Source organism: Argopecten irradians, chromosome 10 (genome assembly GCF_041381155.1).
Source record: "Argopecten irradians isolate NY chromosome 10, Ai_NY, whole genome shotgun sequence".
NCBI classification, from domain to species: Eukaryota; Metazoa; Mollusca; class Bivalvia; order Pectinida; family Pectinidae; genus Argopecten; species Argopecten irradians.
Genome location: NC_091143.1, coordinates 28040641 through 28065932, shown reverse-complemented (window position 1 = coordinate 28065932; position 25292 = coordinate 28040641). Strand labels below are relative to the sequence as shown.

General features: G+C 33.9%; 1 protein-coding gene across 1 annotated transcript in view; it reads right to left on the bottom strand.

Annotated features, from left to right (window-relative positions):
* Positions 1-502: 502 nt before the first annotated feature.
* The window catches only part of LOC138333550 (neuronal acetylcholine receptor subunit alpha-7-like), a 42912-nt gene continuing 18122 nt past the window's right edge, over positions 503-25292 (bottom strand). The window contains exons 2-10 of the mRNA XM_069282001.1: positions 16276-16397; positions 11865-12010; positions 10342-10386; positions 9781-9890; positions 8253-8506; positions 7256-7450; positions 4245-4331; positions 3317-3426; positions 503-2964 (exon numbers count right to left, since the gene is read on the bottom strand). Of these exons, the coding sequence (XP_069138102.1) occupies positions 2509-2964; positions 3317-3426; positions 4245-4331; positions 7256-7450; positions 8253-8506; positions 9781-9890; positions 10342-10386; positions 11865-12010; positions 16276-16357 (1485 nt within the window). The 5' untranslated portion in view covers positions 16358-16397 and the 3' untranslated portion in view covers positions 503-2508. The remainder of the gene's footprint in view (positions 2965-3316; positions 3427-4244; positions 4332-7255; positions 7451-8252; positions 8507-9780; positions 9891-10341; positions 10387-11864; positions 12011-16275; positions 16398-25292) is intronic.

Sequence of the window (25292 nt, the reverse complement as noted above, 5' to 3'; positions counted from 1 at the left end):
CATGTATGTAAGAAATACGATTTCGTGTTTTGAAAAATCGATACAGTGTATCTAAAAGCTACCAGAAAAATTGTAAAATTTCATTCTTCAAGTATTATATACTATGATTGTCTTAAATATCGTTTTACCGATTTCACCGGACCATTGAATGATTTCTAAGACAGCGGGAATGATGAAGAAATGTTTGGAATATTTAAAATATCAAATTTTGAATAAAAAACCATTACAAAAGAACTTAAGAAACTGAATACATAATGTAAATGAAGCTCCGTCTATAATCTCTGATGTTATAATTGTCGTCGCCGAATTTCGCTGTTTTATTCAACAGTATGTATAAATGTGTTTTTCATAGTTCAATGTACTTTCTCTGAGAATGTTATATGAAAGATACAGATGTTATCCATGTTGTACTTTTCATTCAACATGTTATTTTATGTTTAAAGGGACGCAACTCTCGGTGAACATTTAAATAAATACAACAAGATGGATTGATGGTATGAGCGTTTAATATGCACGAACATTTATACAAATAGTTTTTGTGAAAACATGGAATAGATGACACGACCCAACAGCAAAAGTAACATATGCATTTATCAGAAAATAATTGAAATAATACATATCATAATACGTATTCTAATGTTATAAATCGATTTACACATGAAACACAAAAATAAATGTAACTTCCACCAAAATAACTGTTTTAACAAATCTGCTTTATATACATAATATACAACAATAAATAATATTTCAATTACTGGGATTTTTTTAATTAAAAAAATTACATTATGTAATTTTTCGTTAAAAATGACTGCTCACCTGCTTCGTTCCGTATGTAAAGATGCATCTGTTATTGTTCGTACATACATAACATTTCGCTATAATATGAATAATGCTACAGTGTTGCTTACAATGATGGTTGCAATGATGGAAATCATTAAACCTATTTAACAGTATAAACGTAATAGCAAATCATTGTTACATTACGACATGTCTGTAATGCTTATTTGATAGTTACCTTATGAATTCTAAGAATATTGCGTGCTTTATGCAGCAATCGAACAATTCATGTATACAACCTATGATATGGTTTGATTTGAAGTCAATATCAAATATGTTACCGACTTTCTAAATCGAATCAGTATACATGTGACAGTATACATGATAATAATCCTTATGACTACCCAAAATATATTCATTTGTTATTCTTCACACACTCGTGCATAATGCTGTTATTAATTAATTTAAATGCCTATTTCAGGTATCTTATTGATTTGAAAAATATTATCAAAACATCTAAAAGTAGGTCACACATCACAATTCTGAATGATGCTAGTATTAAAGCGGTTACCCTCCGAATCCGGTCACAAAATATATTTACAGTATTCTTGTTCTATTATGTATCAAATTTAATGGATAAAGTCAACGTGTGCTTAGTTTGGAAGAACTAAATTGTCTCAAAGTTGATTCACTATAGATTCACAATACAAAGCATTTCTAAGCAATTACAAAATTAAAACAAGCATAACGGAAAGTTACATATCTGAAGATAATTATGTATAACCTAACTTGACATACACTGCCGGTATGCGGACAGCTATAACAGGTATATCCTATTACACTGGATAACCCAACAACTCCTATTATTAAATAACCACACACTATTCATAAAACTGATAGACCATTAGGGCCACCTATTCACTCTAGTGAGTGACATGATATGTGCGAAATTGTCTTGAATAATATCTCCTTGTTATGCATTTATATACAGTATGAACAAACCGAAATAACCAAAAACTCCACAAGAAATGAGTTTTTATAAGAGGTACAACAACAAAGCATACATATTATCATATGAGCATTGACGCTATATTTATATCCATGTAATCCTGAAAGTCATATCAATCCATTGTATATGTATAAAAATATCCATTTATTCACTGTGTGATTCTAAACAACATCCATTGGTAAGAATGTCTGGGACAACCATGACACAAGGTTTATACATGGTGATCAGAGAGTTATCGAAAATATGGACTGTAAAAGTGTTTTTATGATCCATAACATGACTTTGTAATCTGTAAGCCCTACATAATATATTTCACCAGAACAACCAGGCTGTGAAAAGGAGGAAGGTGTCTTATCATTTATTGCAAGATACACAATAATTTATCCCAGTTAAACGCGAATTTCGACTTTTCAGCAAGAAATCTCTCATATTGCTTTTTTATCAGTGTAAGAATGATTGTGTATTTCTGTTATAATTATATTCGTCACCTTTTTAAAGCAGTGAATATGAAAAGAGAGATAACTCGTTTTTCCACTTCTGAAGTAGCAGAATAGTGAACAGTGAACATTATATGGGAGATAACTCCTTTTTCAATTCTCTACCATAATATACATTCCACGGAAAATAAAAATATTCATGTAATAATCCCAACATCTCGTAAGTATTGTTTAACATCGTTCACGATCACGTGATCTTCGATTATGTGATCGTGATCCTTTCCACTACGTAATGAGATGTGGCGCGGAAAATAGGACACCCATCGTGGAAGCAAGCGTGAATGTGACGCAGATCCACAAGCACAATCTGTCTATCACCATGGCAGCGAATCGCCACTCACCTCTCATTTCCATGTCTTCCTCCTCCCGCTTACAACGAATAGTTATCTTTCTTAGTTCTTTCAAAATGGAGATCAATTCGCATCGCTGTGAATTCATCAAAGATGTCTCCTCGCGTTTCACGCCGGATGTTCCAGAATACGATCCATTTTCGTATCTTAGTCCGATATCCTCATCCGTCTCCACAACGTTTGGAAGCAAGCTACGCGACTGCCGATCCTGCAGCACCACGTCACGCAGTCTTGACCTTTGAACTATATCTCTGTGGAGGTCTTTCGGATCTCGGGTATGTCTTTTCATTTGAAGTCCTGCTGCTAGCCAGCCGTTGATGTATTTCCGTACCTGAAATGACAATGAATCAGGTGATCTATATAGTCATAATATTCCAGAAGTTAACTGGTTTATTTATATACCATTATTTACTTAGTTGGTTGTTTCAACGTTTAATTCGGCCTATTTAGTATTTTACCGCCCAGATCGAATATCAAATAATGACAATGGGCTACGTCATTGCACCATAAGAAACCTAACAAAGGTCCATAACTAATAAACAATAAACATAGGGAACTTTAAAATACCACATGTAGAGGCAAAAGATACACAATATTTAGAAGAACGTCAATTTCGTAAATCTTTCACATGCGCTATTGATGGCACTGAAAGGTAGTGTAAGTTATCTGTTAACAGGACTTACCCAGTCCGGAAGACGGTGTGTATCAGGTCCTCGGTAATGGAAATTCAACACGATGACAGTAAACATGACAGACAGTGAGCACATCACCATTATACAACAAAAATATATACCTGGAAAATAAATTACATTTTAAAATGTAACATTTTGTTGCAAGGAAATTATTACCCAAAACCAATGTCAGAAAAATGTTATTGCTGTAGAAAAATACCAGAAAATAGATATAATTTTATCGTAAAATTCAAGGCATGGACAGTGCTAAAGGAAGATTGATTGCAATATATACGTTTAAGGTATAATACAAGTCAAAATATATTATCAACCATAAAATTTAGTTGAAATATTAAAACTACCAACAACCAACATGTAGAAAATATATCAAGGAGCAGATATAGTTGATTATATCTTATGAAGAAAAGTCAATATGTCGTAGACTGATTTAGATCCTTAAATTCGAGTTAGTTTACATGACCAAGCATAGTTACTTTCAAGGTAGGTTTGAATGCATTTATACAGCAATTCTATAAACTACTTAATACACTTGTATGTGCACATGATACTCGTTTTCCTGGAGTTAATGCTATTACTTCATTGATTTATATATCAAGTGTTGTCATGTAGTTCAAATTTCTATGACATAATGCACAATGAGTTTAAATTACATTTCAATCATTTAATTATTATCCGCTATTTCTCGCTATACTTGATATTGTACGATACTGCATTAGGTCATGCGATAGATTCCGCGAAAGCAGGCGAGAAGAATATTTTAAATGCATTGTTGTGAGAAAACAGCAATTTGGTATAATTAGAATATTTATGACAATGATATGCCCATATGTATAAAAATGTAATATTAAGTCGCCGATGAACAGTTGGTTTTTAGGATGAGCATGAAGACATCTGTATATTGTGATTTGACACTTCTCACCTATCAGTGGTACAGCGTCTGAAGTCGGAGGCATAGTCTCAGCCACGAGCAGTAGGAACACCATCAGGGATAGCAGGATTGTTACACCTGAAAACAGTTGGGCAAAACAAGTTTAAACGTAGCCATATATCCTTAAGGTATTGTTACAATTTTTGTAAGGTGGAATTTTCCCAGGTAACGCTCCTGGGGTCGGTCTGGGCATACAAGAGGACAATAGCAAATAACTTAAATTAAAATACCTTAATTATATCAAAACGTAACTAATCCTGCTGCAATATAATGACGAAAAGCTTTATCATGAGATGGAAGATGATTTAATATTATTTAGTATACACGTTGTGAAGAAGCTAGGCGAAAGTGCATGATGAAAAAATGTGCATCGTTACCAGATATCACATCCTCAAGGACTTACTGTCACTGACGTAATGTACACTCTTGGACTATTTAAAAGTAAAGATGAAGACAAATCAGAAGAAAAAGGTCACAGACCAGCAAAGAAATCCTACTTCAAAGCCGTACAGTTTACCGTTATTTGATTCAATCAAAGGACCAAAACATCTGTTTCATCTATTGTGGCACACAGAACATTCAATTTTGCTATGGCATAGTGACAGTGATAGTAACCCCTGAGGAAGCAGATATGTAGGATTACTATCAATCAAAGGGCCGACTTATTTCATCAGAAACTATTCGCACGAAAAAGAAATGTCCATGTAGAATTCCATTTAGATATCATTGATATTCAATGAAAATTGCAGAAAAGACAATTTGTACAAAACAATAGATATATGCATATATTTTGGGAGAGAAACATGAGATAAACATACACGTACAAGTGTTAGTAAAACGTACAGACACATGTACAATTGGGATAGCAGCTATAGGGTTTATAGAGCAGGTGAAGCGTTGTTAGCAACATCATGGAGTTAGTAGCACGAAACACACACAACATTGCAATTGTGGTTGATGAAGTTAAGTTCTGGTCCGGAATCGGGTGTTAAATCCGGACCCAGATCAAATGTATTTTAATTAAACTGTTGTTAAATGTAATTTATGTGACTAAGACATAAGGTAATTTAAAAAAAAATACGCATTTTTTCTGTGTTTTTTTAAAAGTTTATAATAATTAGAAATCTTGAAAGTTCTATAGATATAATATTAAATGTAATATATAATGAAAAAGAATAATTTTTAGAAACCAAACCGACATCTTTTAAGTCTTTTAGTCGATCAAAATAATGAAACAAAATTTACGAAAGCATTGATTTGGATTGGATGTTGTGTTATATAATGAATAATTTTAATACAAAAATATCTTTTGAAGAACTGCATTCTAGAGTATTCCGACAAAATAATGACTACTGTATCATTTTATATTGTACGCTAATGTTAATACTATCCGCTGTTAATTTGCTATTTATTTAGAGCGCTATATATATTTAATATTTATATAATATTTGTAACGTGAGTGAGCAACAAGAATAAGCAAATGTCTGTCAGTCGTTGGTGAATCTGTTGTAAAGAAATAAATATCTAAGGCAAAATTAAGTGAAGTCTACAATAGACTTACCTCCCTTCGCCCGCTGTCTACCTGCAATTATGTGTCGCTACCATTACAGATAAGTTCCTAAGCACCAGTGCCATAAATTTAATCAAATCTATTGAAGTTACATTTGAAAAATAAAACAATATCTAAATCATTTATTTTCGAGAAAAAAAATGAATAAATTATACATTTTTTCATTTCTATGTTGTTAGCTAGACACACGTATCTATTGAAATAAAAACACAACTAAATTATTTCTCTAAATAGAGTTAGAGACACAACACTAACTTATTAAGAATATATGGTAATAGATTTTTTGTTCGGAAATGCAAATGTTATTTATCCAGTCATAAATTATATATAACATTGATTGTTCCTTCAAAAACGCAATAGAAAATATCATTTGATACATTTTGAAAGAATGCATAGTGTATGTATCATTTAAAAACAACTGAGGTTCCCAAAATTGATATAAATTCAAATATACTTTTAACTGAGGTTCCCAAAATTGATATAAATTCAAATATACTTTTAAAAAAAAAAATGATTTAAATTAAAAAAAAACCCAGTTACAATATGAAAATCAAAACGTTCTAAAATCATAAGATAGCACGTCCCTCAATGTTTATGACAATGTAATGAAACCGACAGAACTACACCATTTCGACTGACAGACCATTGCTATACACTGTTACATTGCTATACCCTGTTATGTTATACGGATTGACATGACGATATTGAGCAATTTCTCTTATTGAATCCTACTCTATTGTATTTTTTAAAGTGAATGTACGTGTTGCGCACTTTCAGCCTGAAAAAAGTGCAGTTGGCTTAGTGTTGTGCCTTTAACTCATAAATGTTCTTTTGGGTACTCCTGCGTACAGTAAAGTTGTCATGAACATGGTTAAAATTAATGTTCATGAATAACGAAACAAACAATATTGCCTGACTACGCATTATATGATATACACGATCAGTAACATAACCTTGTAATATAACAAAATTTGCTGAAATTCATTGACACTCATAACCCTATCTGAAATGTTCAAAAAGTGTATTTTGGATACCATATATAGTATATATATGCTATAATATTTTCCTAAAATAAAAACTTTTTTGTTCATTTGGAAAAAACACAAATGTATCCAGATCCAGATACAATTTATTTCCATTCGTTCTTCTTATACAATAAATCACGTGTAACGCGTTTTCAGATCCACTTGAGTTCGTTATAAACGAGTTTTATCATATTTCGTTTCAGCTCCAAATCACTAACTCTTTATTTAGTATAGGCCGTAAGATCGCCAATAAAGTACCATTGTGGATGTATTTTAGTTTTTTGAAGTAACAAAGACATTACATAGGATTGGTGAACATGCTATGAGTATTATGTTCTTTTTCGGCTGCAAAAGTGAACATTTTGTGCCACACGCGATTCAAGCGTCAGTGCGACAATGTTACTTACCTAGCGATATTTTTTCACCCGAGTCAGGCGGTAGCATAAAGAGTAGCAGAGACATAGACGATATCAGGACACATGGGATTATAATATTGAAGCCGTAATAAAGTGTCCGTCTTTGTATATGAACAGTAAATGTGATGTCGATGTAGAATTCAGGACAGCATTCATAATGTCGCTCGCTGCGCACTGCCGGTACACCTAGAGATAAACAATAATTAGGTAATGCGGATCATAAATAGTTGATTTACCTATTATAGCCTGGAAATATATATCGCTTACGATAGCGGAAGACTTTGGGAAATCTTATAATTGAATTTCAATGTCATTGAATTTTCAGTTATTTCAAAAAAATGTCTGTTAATGGAGTCTGAGGAAGCTGACACACTTAGGAAGGCAACTATTACACATTTCTATTTTTTGCACAATTATTTATTTTTATTTGCAATTATCTTTTTATTTGATATAAAGTGAAATCATACTGAATTTTGTTTTACATATACTTTTATTCATATACCTTAAAGGCTTACTACCTTTCCGAAACGGCTTCAATTAATAAAAAATGGGGATGTAAAACGAGATCGATAATTTTGTAGAGTAGCAAAAGTTATTAACTTACATGTATCATCACCTTCTGAACAATTTGATTAAAATATATATATATATTTATAACGCGGGTCGTCTTATGTTTCCCGCCGTCGTCCTAAATACCGCGCGGTAGATGAATATCACTTCATCGGACGGCAAAACAGCGAAAAGACTCCATTGTTATCAAATATTACGCAGGAAATCTGGCATATGTTTGGTTTTGTAACCTCATCTTAGGCCATCTTTATATATTTTCTTTATTAATGCTTTTTTAAGAAACTTTTATGTTTTGCTCCGGATAGGTAGTGGGCCTTTAACGATGAAGCTAATTGAAGTGTTTTAAAACAAATTTAGTTGAGGTAGTCGTGCGGAGGAATACCGTATTGTTATACCAAAAACAATATTTAACAATTACCCAGCAGTTTCCATTCGCCATTCCTGATAAAACTTGAAGTATCACCCTTGTCACTTTCCAGTTGTAAGTCTAACAACTGACCAGGGTGTGTCCACGACCCGAACTTCATATCACATCGTTGCTCATCGAACGGAAACCATGCAATGTTTATTGCGCATGTGCTCTTGAACATTCCGGGCGGTATCCAGGAACATCTGCCGTCACTATAGACGATTACGTTAGTATGGAAGGTACCGTCGAACGCTTCGTCAGCACTGAAACAAAATCAAACTGACTGCGTTAGCTAGATTCATTTGTTAGTTTATGGGATATCCACATGTGAAAATATTCACGCTGAATGTGATAGGATTTTTTTTATTATTTCACAATAAATATTGAATTTCGACAGCCAATTTCTGCGAAAAAAGATTAACAATATTACAATCGTTTGACTAGAACAACAAAATACAGATATAAAATGGTTTTTTGAATATATACCGAAATTTAAAATACCATGTGTCCTATCTACAACTGAATCAATTTTCGTATCAGATTCAATGTATGTTTCTATAACATGCACCTCTAAAATCGATAGTGTTTTTTCTTTGTTAACATTGGTGTATTCTAAGCATGATAAGGACCTACATCACGAACACTTGTGAAGTATAAAATGCTGTAAAAGTGGAAAGCATCAAATGCATACACTTTGAGGAATTACATTGGATACATTTGATGTTCCGAAGTATTTAGATTCATATATCCTCGTTTTCCGCACACTTTAAAAATATCAACAAGTGCAAATCTTGACATGTAAACAAATAAGTTATAGATACAAATACAGAGTAAAATTTAGTATGAAAGGTGACTAAGCGAATATATCAACACACGAAACATTTTACAGTTAGGTCAATGTAACCTTGTTCTTAACTTGACCTGTGATAGAACCCAAATTGATTTATTGGTTGATGCTTTGATGATTGGTTGATGCTTTGATGATTGGTTGATGCTTTGATGATTGGTTGATGCTTTGATGATTGGTTGATATCGTTAATGCTTAACGTCCTTGCTTTTGTTATAATCGAGATTTGTTTGTTTGTTTGATTAATTAACGTCCTATCAACAGCCAGGGTCATTTAAGGACGGCATCCCATGCATGCGGTGTATAGCATGTGTGAAGTGCGATGTGCGTGTTTTAGGAGACTGCGGTATGTTCGTATAATCGAGGGTATGACACTAAGTTTGATTGTGATATTAAAAGTGGCAATTGCCATTCTATATAATTATAGCCAAAGTTCCAAATATTGTTGGAAAAGTAATACTAGCGCTATATCCTAAACTTGGTGATTTTGGACTGTTATAGAAACACCTATGCCTAGTAACCTACTTACTCTATAGTAACAAAAGCCTACAGTGTGACTCGCCGTACACCGGGCCTCAGTGTAACGTCGGAAATATTGTATACTAATTAACCTTGTTCATGACCATATCACGTAACCAGAATCCAATGGCTCTTTAGTATCACAGAGTGGACCATTATCCTCTACATTACCTATTGTACATCAGTATATCTGGTGTCCAGACTTTCGCTGCGGGCACTCTAATTGATGTAATTCCACCAAATTCCTCGGGGTTCCATATCAAATTACAGTCTTTCCATTTCTGTGCAAAAGAACATAAACACAGAGAAATTTATTCATGTTTGTATATTTAATCATCATATCCGCCACCAGACACGGAAGATACACATCAAGTTATTGTCTGATTATATCATAATTGTTGTAGCCCGACTTTCATCACGGCTTTATTGCACTTTATGTACTGATTTTTTCGTGGCTATTTAGTGAATGAAGTTGTACTACAAACTGGTATTATATTCATCAGTAGTGGATGAGTGCTACGTAGGGGTTTTCCATTGTACTACGACTCATCGTTTGACTGATATGTTTAGATAACTAGAATGATATATGCTATTGGAGAAAAAACAATCTGGACCGTCCGATATGTTCGACATTTCGAGAAATCCAACTTATTGAAGTTCTACGCATCTGCATATGATATCATAAATTTAAAATATGTTTATTGAACACATTTGCTGTATATTTTAACTTACCATGTTTAACCATACATTAGAATGAAGGATCTGCATCTTTTCATCCTGAAATGTTCAATAATCACATTACTTTGCAGCCTAATCACTTTATCAGTCGATGTTAAAAATACACAAATTCACATACAGTACTTGATTATTTCCATGGGAGGATGTGTTGTTAGAATTAAGGTATTGTCGAATGTAAAGTGACGACTGCATGCTGTATTACATCTAACAAGTAACATTGTGTGCTGTACAACTTACATGCGGAGAAAGTTTCGCGGTTTTCACTTTGATACTTATACTAGTAAAAACATCTTCACACAATTGTCATTTTATGACATATATAAGCTACATTTCTCATTATATCTAACTAGTTTGTGGTTATTTATTTGCGGAACTTTACTTAAACGCAAATATAGTGAAAATTAATCCCCGCGAATAAAGCAACTATACAGGTAGTCAGTATTATATAAATACTATCTGCATTAGAAGGTGACAGTGCCTAGTGTCACCCCGAGGATATCACTGTCACCCGAGGCGAACACAGTGATATTCCGAGGGGTGACACTAGGCACTGTCACCCTCTAATGCAGAGAGTATTTATTTTATCATACCAAAAGTCTAGAAACAAAACTAGTTTTTTGCAATCATTTGAAAAAATTTAATTATTTTAGCAAAAGTATTAAACTCACCGTCGCCAGCATTAAAATAGCATATCAACTTCTACTCAATAGCGCTTATTACCATTGCATTGTTAAAAAGAATTCTCACAATAAGCATTCAGTGAAATATTCTTGTTGTCTTATGTCCTGCGTTTGTTAAAGTCTTAGGCCTAACGATTTTGTTAAACTCATTGAATTTTGGTTTCGTCCCGTTGTCTGTTTACAACATTAGCAACGTCACGAAGACGCTTGTAATTGCATGTCTTTCGTTCACCTAATCACCAACGAGATTAATCAAAACCAACACATAGCGCTTAGACGGTAAGCGAAAAGGTGTAAACGGAAAACTCCGTACTTAATTTGAAAAAAAGATATCGATAAACAGACTGATTTGGCAAATCTATTACTAAATAGCTCCAGATAAATTTTGAAGCGTCGCTTCAAAAAACAAAGATGGCGTCGAAAAAGAAAACGAGTGCATATGTATTTTGCACTGCCAAAAATACACTATCACCCCTTGTTAGGGGGTTGCTACGAACGTGTCTATTGTCTCATATTGTTATAATTCTTACTGCCATGTGATAGTGTAAAATACCAGATATCTCTCGACCAATCAGAATGCAGGATTCTCATTTGAGGTATAATAATCTACAATACTAGTTATGCTCTAATCAAATATAATACTGAAGGACATTTGATTCGTCCATATGGTGTTATACTGCTCTGGTAGAATATCAAATAATGACCTAGGGCTACGGCCTCGGTCATTATTTAATTTTACCAGGGCGGTAAAACACCATATGAACCTCAGGAAAAATTCATATTTGATAAATAGCTAACTGTACGTTGAAAACCTAAGGATCATTAGATAGTACATACGACGTCAATGATCTGCTGTAGTACGACGCTGAATGAGACTTGAATGGCGTGGGACTCGTTCTCCACGGGCCGCTCCAGGTTGTTGTAGTGCTTCTCAATAAACAGGTAATGTAGGAGGCGCTTCTCGTTAGTACCCTGTAGCGTCTCTGTCCGCAAAAGTACAGGGGGATAAGAAACATACACATCATAATGAGGTACATAGATAAATTGTAAGGGATATACGGTATCATTAAGAACTCATTTAGACAATTAGAGTGTGATGAAGTTACAAAAATGTAATCTGACTACTTCAAGGTGGCAGGAAAACATCAAAGACCAACAATATAAGGGATGATGATTAACATTGAATACACTTGATGTTCTCAAGCATTTATAAATGAATGTTTATCTCGTATGATATTTAATCAATGAAGAATTTTATAAGATTTTCCTTGTCTACAGTTTCACGATGACATAGGTCTTGGGTGGATAGAGTTATTGTAACCTTCACATTTTACATAATATACACAAAACACATATCCAAATTCCATTGTAGCATTTTAGATTGTTTCGATGATTTATTATGTTTGTATAATTCATCGAATGGCAAATATGACTTTATAAATATAAACTTTACTTTTTTTAAATATGACTTTATAAATATGAATTTAATTTCTTTAAATATGACTTTACAAAATAGTAATCTACGTGTGTCTTCGGCGACACGCTTGAGTGATATAGCACTATAAAACGGCAGCAGTTCCACTATTCAAGAAGATGCAACACGAATATACCGCAGTCTCCCGAAACACACACACGCACTTCACACACACAGGACACCACATACATGGGAAGCCGACCTTCCATAACTCTGAGGGGAGGGTGTTAACTGTGTGTATTCGTGAAATCAGCGTTAGGGTTATCGGATCTGTTTTTTATTACTGTTTTTGTTTACTATGTTCATTATGTCAACTTTTGTGCCGTCTTTTCTTTTATCTACATTGATAGCAATACAGCGTGACTGTTCAAAGGAAGGGTGGCCATATTTAGAGCTAATGTGAGATACTATGTTATTGTTATCTCAAAGGATAAAAACCGTCCTAATTGGAAAGCTGAGTAAAAGAAAATAGTATACGTTTGTATAATGATTAGATAAAACCAGTCACAGATGCCAGAATCAACTTACAATAACACTGTTTGCCGAACTTACTGTTCCAGCACACTAAAATAATAAAAGTATCTGTCAGACAGTTTGACACTAATATCCAAAGGATTTTTAGATACGGTCGATGCTTGTGTAAATGATTCATTCAGAAAATGATCCCTTAGTGTGTGTACTTGTTGTCAGAAAAGGCTGCTACAGTGAATATTAGCTAAAGTTGTAAACAAACCTCTTTTCATAACGTCGTGTCGACTCTATTTTACGGTTTTTGCTTAACAATATTTTTTTATCGTGAGTTAAATTCGCGATCTATACTTCAAACCTGTTAACAATCCTACGTAAGATGCTGTAGAAACAACTTCCTGGCGAATGTTTGTTTATCGATTTCTCGTCTCCCGCAAAAACAGTAATAAAAAACCGCAAAAAAATATCATCTTTTACTGTGAAAATCGGGCTACAGTACCATGCGGCAACACCAATAAGTTTTTTTCTTTAAAAGCTTTATTTCTTTATTCAATTTATATATTGAGAGGTTTGAAGTATTATTTTCAACACTATACACGTTGTGTTGGAATATTTTCTTTTTCCAAAGAAGTTATAATAAATTTTGAATCCGAATCGTACAGTTAATACCAAATATTTGTTTAAGTTAGATATTGCATTTAATGTCATTGAAAAATTTTGCAATCATTTATAATGACACTATTAACTAATTTCGCCTGTTCATACCTAGCTCTACTTTTTTGCGATATCATTTCTGTACCTATGCTTGGCACATTTTCGCGCCATTTTATTCTCGCGGTTTCTATCTGCCCGCAAAATTAGTTGTTTACATTATTGTTTGTGTTCATGGCAGTAACGCCATGTTTTCCTTCAATGCATAATATCTGTGTTTGTATTTTAATATGAATTTTCCAAATGGGCGAAGTTAATAAATTAGCGTTATTCTCATCGCAGGTCTAGACAGTAAAGCATCAACATAGACACCTGAGGGCATATACTATGTCACATTGTATGACATTTTTCATAACAATGAACTATAGATATTCAACGGATTAAAGTATCGCAGTGGTTCTATAGAAGGATAAAGTTGAGAAGGTAATCAATAATTGGAATTAAAAGTCATTTAAAAGCTGTCATATGTTTATGGAAGAAATCTTCATCATTCCTCTTTCGCTTGCTCAATATTAGTTGTAACTGAAGCGTGAAATTATGCGTTTATGAGTGCACGTTTTAAATAAAAGTGTGGGCGGGTTTGTTTGTTTGTTTGTTTGATTAATTAACGTCCTATTAACAGCTATGGTCATGTAAGGACGGCCTCCCATGTATGCGGTGTGTTACGTGAATGTAGTGCGAGGTACATGTTTTGAGAGACTGCGGTATATTCATGTTATGTCTTCTTGTATAGTGGAACTTTTGCCCTTTTTATAGTGCTATATCACTGAAGCATGCCGTCGAAGACACCAAGCAACACACCCCACCCGGTCACATTATACCGACAACGGGCTAACCAGTCGTCCCACTCCCTTTATGCTGAGCGCTAAGCAGGAGCAGAAACTACCACTTTTATAGACTTTGGTGTGTCTCGGCCAGGGGACAGGACCCAGAGCCTTCCTCACAGGGGTGAACGCTCAACCCAAGGCCAAAAGTGAGGCGGTGCCAAGGGAGGCATTAGGAAAGATTAAAGTCAGTTAGGAAGAAGAGAAAAGATAAGATCCTAAATTTAGTCGCCTTTTACGATCATGCAATAGGGACAGCAGGTACAATTCTAACGCCCTACCTGCAGGGCCAAGGTGTAATGGTTGATGGTGTAAAGATCCCATTTACTTCAGACATGTATACAAAGTCGTTTAAGCACAATAAGCATCTTTAATCAATCACTCACTAGAATATGTCACAACTCGAGTCGCTCGATAATTTCCAATTAGTAAGATTAAAGTCTTTGTTAAGGACAACTAACCATCAAAGAAAGACGCGCCAAACTATGACAATCACTTTTAATGATGTTATATATGTCGACTTAACATATTCAGTAACGGCGTGTTAAGACTTGTTCTGTGAGACTTGGGATTCGTCAGGGTTCCATTTCAGTTAAAGATCATCTCTCAAAGACATTTATACTTATCTAGCTCCTCGATACATTGTGCCATGTACAGTATATGCTTTGTCTAACTCTACTTAGATATACGCATTTCGAGGATTATATATCCAGGTATCCAAATAAGATGATTTGCGAATTGTCACTGATTATGTCAGGTTATGTCGGGTTGATCATCACATCATTGTAACATCATTTGGTGTAAGCTGCACAGATGTTTGGTTAGGCAACTGTGTACCGTAGATCGTGATTCGAGGCCCAGATTGGGCACGAGTCATAAAATTGTCTTCATTCATTACTTGAGTTCCTGAGATATAATGAAATTGATATATTGGAGATATCGCTTTGTTTGAACAATTAATTATATCGTGTTGTTTAGTCCATGAAGCATCAAATGAGTGTTATGGTGTGTGAAATAGCGCTTAGGCTACAAACAATAAATGTCAATACAAATTAACAGTTATGATAGACAAGGCTTCAACATGAAACAATTACATTAAAATATTGATAATATCTTTGAATTTACATTAAAGTTACTGCAGTGTTTCTATCTTAAAGGGCCATTCCTTACCTTAATCAAATCGTCTTTGAAAATTTATTTTCCCGGTGTTAATGAAACAGGATGGGACATGTTGATATTTTATTCGGACGATTTTACCAATGTTACTATCATTATGCGACATAATTCTATAGACAACGCCGTCACGTCATCAATTACAGATTGGATACATTCTACATTCTATTTCGTTGTTTTAAGTTATTTCAGTTCTTGTTGAATTCTATTGTTTTAATTATATCAGTTTAACATAATATCTGAAGTAAGTCAGTATATGCATTTGCATTGTGAAAGTTTAATTGCAAAAGCCAGAATATAATAAGAAAACCATACGGTTAAAAACTGTGTTCCGTGGGAATTGAAAATTAGGTGATAATTGAAGAATGTAGGACGCCTCAATTTTTTTTCGTTTTCGTTTTTTTAACGGTTTATGGTGATTAATTTACAAGCATGTACATTGTATGTATATATTTATAATTTCTTGTATAACTTATAATTAATCTATGAGATGTATCTTTTATTTTCAACTAAAAGTGCTATAACAGTTGGGTTGTTTCAGTTATGACACGAACAAAGTGATTTTCGGTTTTTAGGAATGATGTAATTTGGTACGTACCCCTGACGACTGCTAAGATGATCAGCAGCGCCATCTCCAGGCGGACGAGGCGGGGATTCCCCATAACCGTCCATACGTGCATTCCGTTCTTCACACGGAATTATACATCCTTCTTATTGAACCTGTCAAATACAAAAAAAACCACAATTATTAAAAGTCAATCTTTTATATATTGTACTTTTGGGATTTTTTTTCTATTCCAAGAGTCACAAGACAGACAGTAACAGGCTATGTCCATGAGCAAGACAAAAGAAAATCAAAATGGCGGGCTTCGGGTTTGCCCTCTGAAAAAGTTTGTCAACGCGTACAGTGTGGTATTCTTTAGTTCCCCTTTACCCCCTTTATAGTAACTGATATAACCCACAATGATTTTGTCACGGTGTTTATTTTCACAGTTATCTTAATTATTGTTCTGAATTGCATTGTTAATATGATTTCTAGAGTCGGTATATTTAATGCTTTAGATATATGATATCATTACAGAAAATCGCATACGACTCTGCATATGGCTTTACAACAATCAAACACGATTTCGTTCTAACGTAAAACGAAATCAGCTTTTATTATTAAGTGCCTTTAACTAGATTTTAAAAGAAATCATGCTATCCCCTTTTGCCAAAAGACTATCTTAAAAATTAACTCAATTGTAGTAATTCAATTATAATAGTAGATCTCGGTGTTTTTTTTTTTGTGTGTGTGTGTGTGTGTGTGTGTGTGTGTGTGTGTGTGAAACACTGAACATTGAAATTAAGCAGATCATACAATGGGCATCCGTCGATATCTTTGGTGAATAAATTAGGGACATTCAATCAACTCTGTGAGACCCGTCCTGTTTATCAATAGTAAAGATAATATAACAATGTATCTTTCTTAGATCTGACATCATTCACATACGTCGATAAACAATAAATTTCTATAAAGGATACAGGTCTACCACATCTTAAGGTAAGCCTCTTAATTTGATATATGTCTACCAAAACCAACAGCTGTCCCGCCAATTAGGTCAAGGTCAATTCAAGTGTTTGTCTACAGCGAGGTTGTCATATATTGTAATATGATTATAACGTGGAAGTCATTTTATTTGTTCATACTGCGTGTTTACAAATAGGAAAAATACACATTTGGCTACCTTAAAATTTAAAAGTGAAAAATATATATAGAAAAATAAATTTAGGTGATATCTGATATAACGATGTACAATTACATTATGGTTCCACGCTGCAAAAATGTGGAAATTTAGATAAACAACAAAATTAATAATATCTCTTATTTTTCGCATCAAAAACACACGAATAAGAATAATGAACCTTGTCCCTTGCACAGACATTTGATCCCATTCAAATCATTGGCGTCCTTCTTTACTGTTAGAATTTGTTTTCTTTCAAGGTAAACTTGATTTCTAGAAATTAGTTTTGACTACTAGTCTCCATATTTCATTTGATTGAGTGATCATAATGTACAACATGTCTAACAACAGGACGACCACAAAGACACCAATATTATCCTATTCAAGAACTACAGAAATCACATTTTATTTGCAAGAAGTCTTACTCATTTAAACTTAGAGGAGATGTAGACCCTGTATATTGCATTGGTATGAACAAAATATCATCAAATGTAGGACAAGTTTTACAGAAATATGAAAAAAGGATAATTAACGCCGATGTGTTCTACGGTTTTCTTTGAAGTTCACAATCCATACATGAATGCTTCGTGACATGTTTAATGCAAATCCTGTTGTTTTGTCACCTTTGCACTAAAATCATCCTGTTTTCTAACGGCATTCTTACAGCATATTGTAAGTTCAAAGAAAGATACCACTAAATTAAATTATGTTCCTTATATCCTTCATCATTCTTAAATACAATGTAAAAATGTAGTTTAATATGTTTTTGTGAGTTTCATATAACTGATTTTCCGAAAAGCTTCAAAACACCTAAAATATAATAACAGAATGTTTTCTTTAGTTAAACATTTGAAATCAGTCGACAATCAAAGATGATTAGTTTCCATTTTCCTAGAACTCAATATTAAATTAAAATAAAAACAAAACAAAAACCAACAAACAAAAAACCCATAAGAACCGGAAAAAAACCCCAATAAAAACAAACAAACGTTTAGATAAATAAAATTATGAAATATGAATCAATCATACATATAAAGTTGAACACTTTTAATGACATACTGAAAACCCACTTTTTCGCAAATTTTCACAAATTTTAACTTTCGCTTTTTCGCTTTGAATATAATTGACGTTTTTATTAATAATAAGAGATAAAAAAAAATTTAAAAAAAACGCGAATGTAAATCGCACCAAAGAAAGTTAGTTTAAAGTACTGTAATATTTAATACACTTACGTCATATTTTTGTGTCACGTATCTTCTCCTTTTATAAAAGTGTCAGATCTTTAATAAAAGAGTACAATTGACACTATATCGTTACAAAAGCAATGCCTTTGCGTATCTTTGTTTGATATCTTGAGCCTTAACGGGTTACATCAACACTCTCTTACCTTTTTACAAGGATGGCTCCGACCTGTCATATCCTATTTGTATCTTTGTGCTTAGAATGTGGAACATGTCATGCCCGCTTTGCCTTAAACATTTGTCTAGGGGTTTGCACACTAATGCCGCATGGAGACATAAAAGATTCGGAAAGCAAATATTCGGAGCTCCTTGGATTGGCTGTTGTTTATTGATTATACGACAGTTTATAAATACATCACGTCTCGACAGAAAATTTACTCACACGACATGTCACTTTTTAGGTAAGATGAAAAAAACGAAATTTGCAATATTACTTATTTGTAATTTATAAACAGATAATGAATTGAAGGATAATTTACACAATTAAATTTTGTCAACAAAAAAGGTTATTTAAGCTATTTGTTGTACGCAATGAATCTAAGGATTCATGTTCTGATATTATTTATTTCTGATCTTACATTAAGTTCTTCAGAGGAATAATCTTGCATTTGTAATCTTTCTAGCAAGTTTATAAAGGGACGTGTTAAATGAAACACATTTTTATAAAGTTTTCAAGGGTTTAACATATTGTGGTTATTCTGTTTTTAAACATTATCTTCTTGGACCTCGTGACTATGTGAAATCGGTTGTTTAATCATTTTATTTTGTTTAAAACAACTTATTTTTTTCTATAAGCACAATAGAAAGTCAATATGAAAATCAGACGTTCAGCCCGTTGCCAGTGTAATGTAACCGAGTGTTCAATACGGTGTCTTAGGCAGTTATGAGGTTGCACTATAAAATGGGCATATTTTTACAGAAGACACAACGTGAACATACCGTACTCCCCCAACAATCGTATTTAAGGGGAAAATGGGGGGTGGGGGTTGTTTCTGACTTTGGTTGTAAATAAGATAATAAATATGGCCAACAAAATAGTCCACAACACCAAAGACATCCAGCAGGGAACCCTGACCGATTCCATTATACTGAAAACGTTTGTCCAGATTCTCAAATGCAGTGTTACAAAAGACTCAGGCATGTCTAGAATAAGGTTGTCTTATACCAAACATTCCTATGATTTATAAAGGCAATTTGTTAATATACATATTTGTATGGCTGTCAACTCCAAACTAACTCGGTGGATTTGATGAATTGTGACTTCGCTATCGGGTTGACATGTTTACAAATTGGTTTGTTTATTAGGCATGTGTTATGGATGTGTAATTAAAGAAAATATCTTGAACAACAAGAACGGATTTGCTCGGCCACAGCACAGGGAACCTGCAGTCGTATCGACAGTTTCATTTACAGTGGTAATGAATGACAGAAGGTGACTGTTTGTCCTAGCCTCTGTCAGATTCAACAAATAGCATCCACTTTCACTTCTGATCTCCTCATACGGCGAGGGGCGGCTCAATTGATCAAATTAGTTTCTCTTGTCGTGGAGTACTGATTTTTGAGGCATTCATATCACGCCATTGTAGTAGATTGGCTGGTTCAATCAGATGATACAATGTATCACAATAGCAAATAAATATATTACCGTACAATGTTTCATCTGTTACGTATCTGTTGACATTTACGTTTCTTGTAATTTGAAAATAGTGAATCAAATTCTGTGATTTGATAGGCCGCGGTAGCCGAGTGGTTAAGATATCCCGATATATGTGAAAAATGCCTTTTTAGTCTTGAAAAAAAGATGTCCCGAAATATAATTACAAACCCTCCACCTGTAGGTCCAAAATTCGAATCCAATATAGGAAAGTTGTCAGTTACTGGCCACTGGTCGGTGGCATTTCTCCGGATACTCCAGCTTTACTCCACCAACAAGAACTTCTTTGTAACCTATATGCGGTTTTCTTTTCTCAATGACTTCTTCCTAGAGTGTTTCGTGATCAGAATGTTTATAAAATGATCGTGCCATAACGTATCTATATCAACGGAAACGGTGTTTGTAATATGGTTTTATAAAAAAAAGTTAGTGTTAAGCAGAGCCACTAAAATGTTTTGACTTTTTATTACATCACAAATCATATACTATCAAAATCGTCTCAAACTTGCAATGAGATCTTGCCGGATAAAGGATTCGGTAAATGTTTACATATCTTTACATTCAAATATAATCAATTCTATCAAGGCGACTCTAAATATCAAAAGTGCAGCCGGCTTCAGGCTTGATAAGAACATGATTTGAGTGTATGGCGACCGTTTAAAGTATTTTAAATTTGCTCGTCTGTAATTCACGGCGTCGCAGCAAAAGTACAAACAGTTAATTAGACTACGATGTTTTGTTATTTGATTTAGTACATATTTCTGAAATAAAAGACAAAATAATAACATTGTTTTCTGTACAATTTAATTCTTGTGGTGCCATATTGAATACATCTCATAATACACCGAAACAATATCCGAGTTGTTTTGTTCAAAACCAACACATTGTACAAATTATGTTTGAAGCTTTTAAAAGTGCACTACCGTCATTTGATATATGTAATTCCTAAAAATCATACTTGTAGCGTACCAAGCTATATTTGAACGCTTGCCTTACCGAGCACTTAGTGAAGTAAAGCAGATAAAGGTCCTGTCTTCATATATTGGCTTTTATCTTTCTCTCTAGTTTACGTCTTGTTTGTGTCAATTAAGTTCTTGTCTCCTGAGGACGGCTGATGTTTGTCAAGCGTCTCATAGAGTCAGATATATAACCGTCATTATTGACAACGCTGCCTAGCGGGAGATGAATGGCCACTAATGATTGAAGCGGGCTGGCTGATATCTTATTTAACAGACCGGGACAGTTGTGCTTCTCTATCAGGCTTGTTGTAATGCGACCGTTTCACTTTTCAATAGTGTTACGTAATATTCTATCGTCGTTTTTGAAGAGGCCTTTCTTCACTGTTTCAGTTATATTGCTTTTCCTGACGTCTCTAAGGCCATCTCTCTTGCATTACAAAGAGCCTATTACAACCTCTCCAGTTTCCAACTTTCCTACTAATTCAAGTCATCTTCATGGCTTCTCTGACGTTTGTGGGAATTGCTTAACGGATTATACAAGAGACGTCATAAATAAATATTGCAGGTTTTTACGTACATTCGCCGTCAACAACATGGTTTGTAAAAGAAATAAGGCATATCCCTTAACATATGTTTCAAGCGTTAACAGTTCCTACATGCAATTAATATAAACCACGGGAAATGTGTATTTGCTTAAAATATGTTAACCACTTCATATTATTGCGCTGGCATTTGAGATACAAAATACTTCTTGAAGGATGCAGTTCAGAACCAGAGCTACACTTCACTTGACAACACACTACATATAGAAATCTTCTATGGCATCTGATGTGAGAGATAATATCTAAGAAGTATTTGTGCTTCTAAATTTAAAACAATCACCTAATTTAAGTTGTTATTTCTGTTAATTGAAATTATGTTAGATCTCTTATGAAACACCTGTAATGATACATTTGTATAATTGAATTCGGTAACCATGTCTCCTTAACGCGCGTGCGTCATTACTTTTCTTCTAAACCGGATTAGTATAACATGTACAGAGATCACGCCCCAGTCATAAACTTCAAGGGCGGAAGGAGTTGCTTCCTATGGAATCAAAGCACGCAAACGTCTAAGCTTTGCGTTTCAGTGAAAATTAAAAAAGCAAACTTACCGAAGTGGACGATAATACTACTCGAACACCGGGGAAATGGGAACTACTCATTGTATTATATAAAAACAACACTGCATGAGTATGACTGTTTTAACTACTTGTTCACACCCTATGAAATGGATGGTATCCAGATAAACTCCACATGTATTGGGGATGGTGCTACCCAAGTTAGTTCCTTCCTGGCCCTCCCCAACGCGTCGTATAGCATCACTTTGATGTTTGGAGAAATGTTTAAGATATATCGGACATGAACTTTCATTCTGTTGTAGTTCAATACACGGTTGCTTGCTTTATATGTCTGTATTTAACCACTAGTTTAGCATGTGCTATCCTAGTTTGACGCTAAAACAACGCATATGCACAGAAGTTGCAATGCTATCCAAAGGTTCATGAATAAAAATGTTTGCTACTTTTCTTTAATTTTATTATTTATTTCGTTAAGTCATTTTTTCATTTATGCTGGTATTTCGTGTATTATTTCGTTAACGGGAATCTTTGACGAAACAATAACAACTCTTTTTTAAAATTACTGATCGAAAACAAGCAAACGAAAACCCCTTATCTTTATCATAACTGCATTATAATATATTTCCAAAATGGAAATTAGTTTTATCGTGTTATTAATGGCACATGCGTCTATAGACGCGGAACCTGCTTGAACATATTTCTTTTGATGACCGCTATCTTAGGAGGAAATTAAAAAAGGGAGATTGAATGAACCTAAAGGCTTTGTCTGAGTAGTTTGACAATCTGGGTCAAAAAGGACGTCTTCTTAACAATAGCACGCACTCGACGAATCGACGGACATGGCACACGCCAAGCTATACAGGCGCCAAATAACGGATGTCGTATGGTGTTGGTGGAGACACTCCCCGTGGTCTAATGCCTAATGTGTCTGGATATAATAGTTTGTCTTACACTTAGTGTCGGGACGTGTCTTAAAGCTGACATTTTAACATAGGTACAAAATGACCAGGTTTGACGGAGGCTGTAGTGTTTTAAATTTTACCATTAGAAAGCATTTCAATTACTGTTATTTTGTTGTAAGAAAAGCATGTTTCCTAAGGCATTCTCTTTTGAAATATTCCTTGAAAGACCAAATATAGAAATTTGCTTTTAGTATGGCCATTACTAATGACAAATCAGAAACTTTTAAAGTTGAAATAGGTATCTAAATGCACGTAGTTAGGTAAACTGTAGATACTCCTTTAGTTACTAATTAGGCTAGCGTTTATCATTGGTAATTTCCATTTTAGTACTTCAGTCTATAGGACAAGGAGGGTGATTTCGTTTTAAACCGCACCATGAAAGTTTGAAGACATTCATTTATCTATGAATTTGGTACTAGTTTTATCTAGGGATAGAACTAATTTCTGGTACCATCTCCTTTGATAGATTGATGAATGAATACTTAAAGGCTTACCGTTTCGTAGAAACTGTATTAAACACTTAAAAAGTCACATAGCGATTTCGTTCTTCAAGGACTCGATATTATCATATAGTATATAGAATAACTTAAACCGTAGGGTAGTATGCATTTTGTACTTGAATTAATGAGAACGAAATTATAATTCATAGATAAATTCAAACTTTTTAACGTTACGCAGTAACATTATCTTACTCCATATATATCTTGGATTTTTCCCTTTGTTAACACGGTCAAGCTTTCTGAGGTTTCTAGCATAAACATGTGAGCATAGTGTGATTTTCACACTAAATCAATGGCAGGGACAAGGATAAGATGAGGCATTAATTCATTCCGGAAGTTCATGTCGATTAATGCTAGGAGTTCGTTTTGTGACATCTGAAATATGGCTTCCAGTGGAAATCTAATGAGGACAAATAATATTAAGGTTTAACTTTGTTAGACATACACAATCAGCCCTCAAACCAGATTACTCAGAGCTTCGCCGGTACTGGCCGACAGGCGATGTCGGTCTCTAAGATCATCGTTTGTTAGTCTCACAATTTGATTATTAAATACAGATCCCTGCATCGTAACTTAATGACCTAATGTTTCATAGCGCTGTTATTATGCATAGAATGCTAATCAATTCTTTGAAAACAACATGATTGGAGAAGTGATTTTAATTGAATGTTCGACTCCTGTAAATATAGCTAACTAAATAGATTACCAATTTGACTATGGCCCATTTTTTGAAATTTACCATGAGACTTGATATTGAAGGAGCCATGATAAAAGACTTTTAATAGAATAAAAGTGTAAATATAGATTGATTATTTAAGTATGCCACTATGTTGATTAATACAGATACTGATGGTCTGACGTACGATCTATTTGGTTTTACAAAAATATGAATAATCAATAATAAACAGCTACAAAATGTATTTCTTCAAACGGAAATCACAAGATGAATTCTAACTAAGAGTAATGTTCTGAGCTCTCCAAATCCGAAAATTCTATGTTTTCGTGCTACATCTGACTTTCTGATTGGCTAATTTGTTTTTCATACCTGTATGCAAAGAAATCCGAGAATATCGCAAAACACCGAAGTTATTCGGATGCCACACTAGAGATACGTTGCACACTGATTTGGAAAGAAATAGTCTCTTGATCTTTTAAATGAATCATACATTCAAACATGTTTTATTTTGTCAGGTAGTCTGCAAAAATAATTATAAGCATTGATGTTATTATTTTTTAATTCCAAATTTTCAGGTTATGAAAAACCCCCATTTTGTTTGCAAACGTTAGTGATAGTCCCCTATGGAATCACACAGTTTGAAAACAAAACGTGCTATTAGATGTAAATATATTGAGATGACACAAATTCAGCTTAGTTTCTTATATATAAATAAAATACCAAAACCAATCACATAACACATCCTCAAACATAAAATGAATACATATATGTACTAGTTT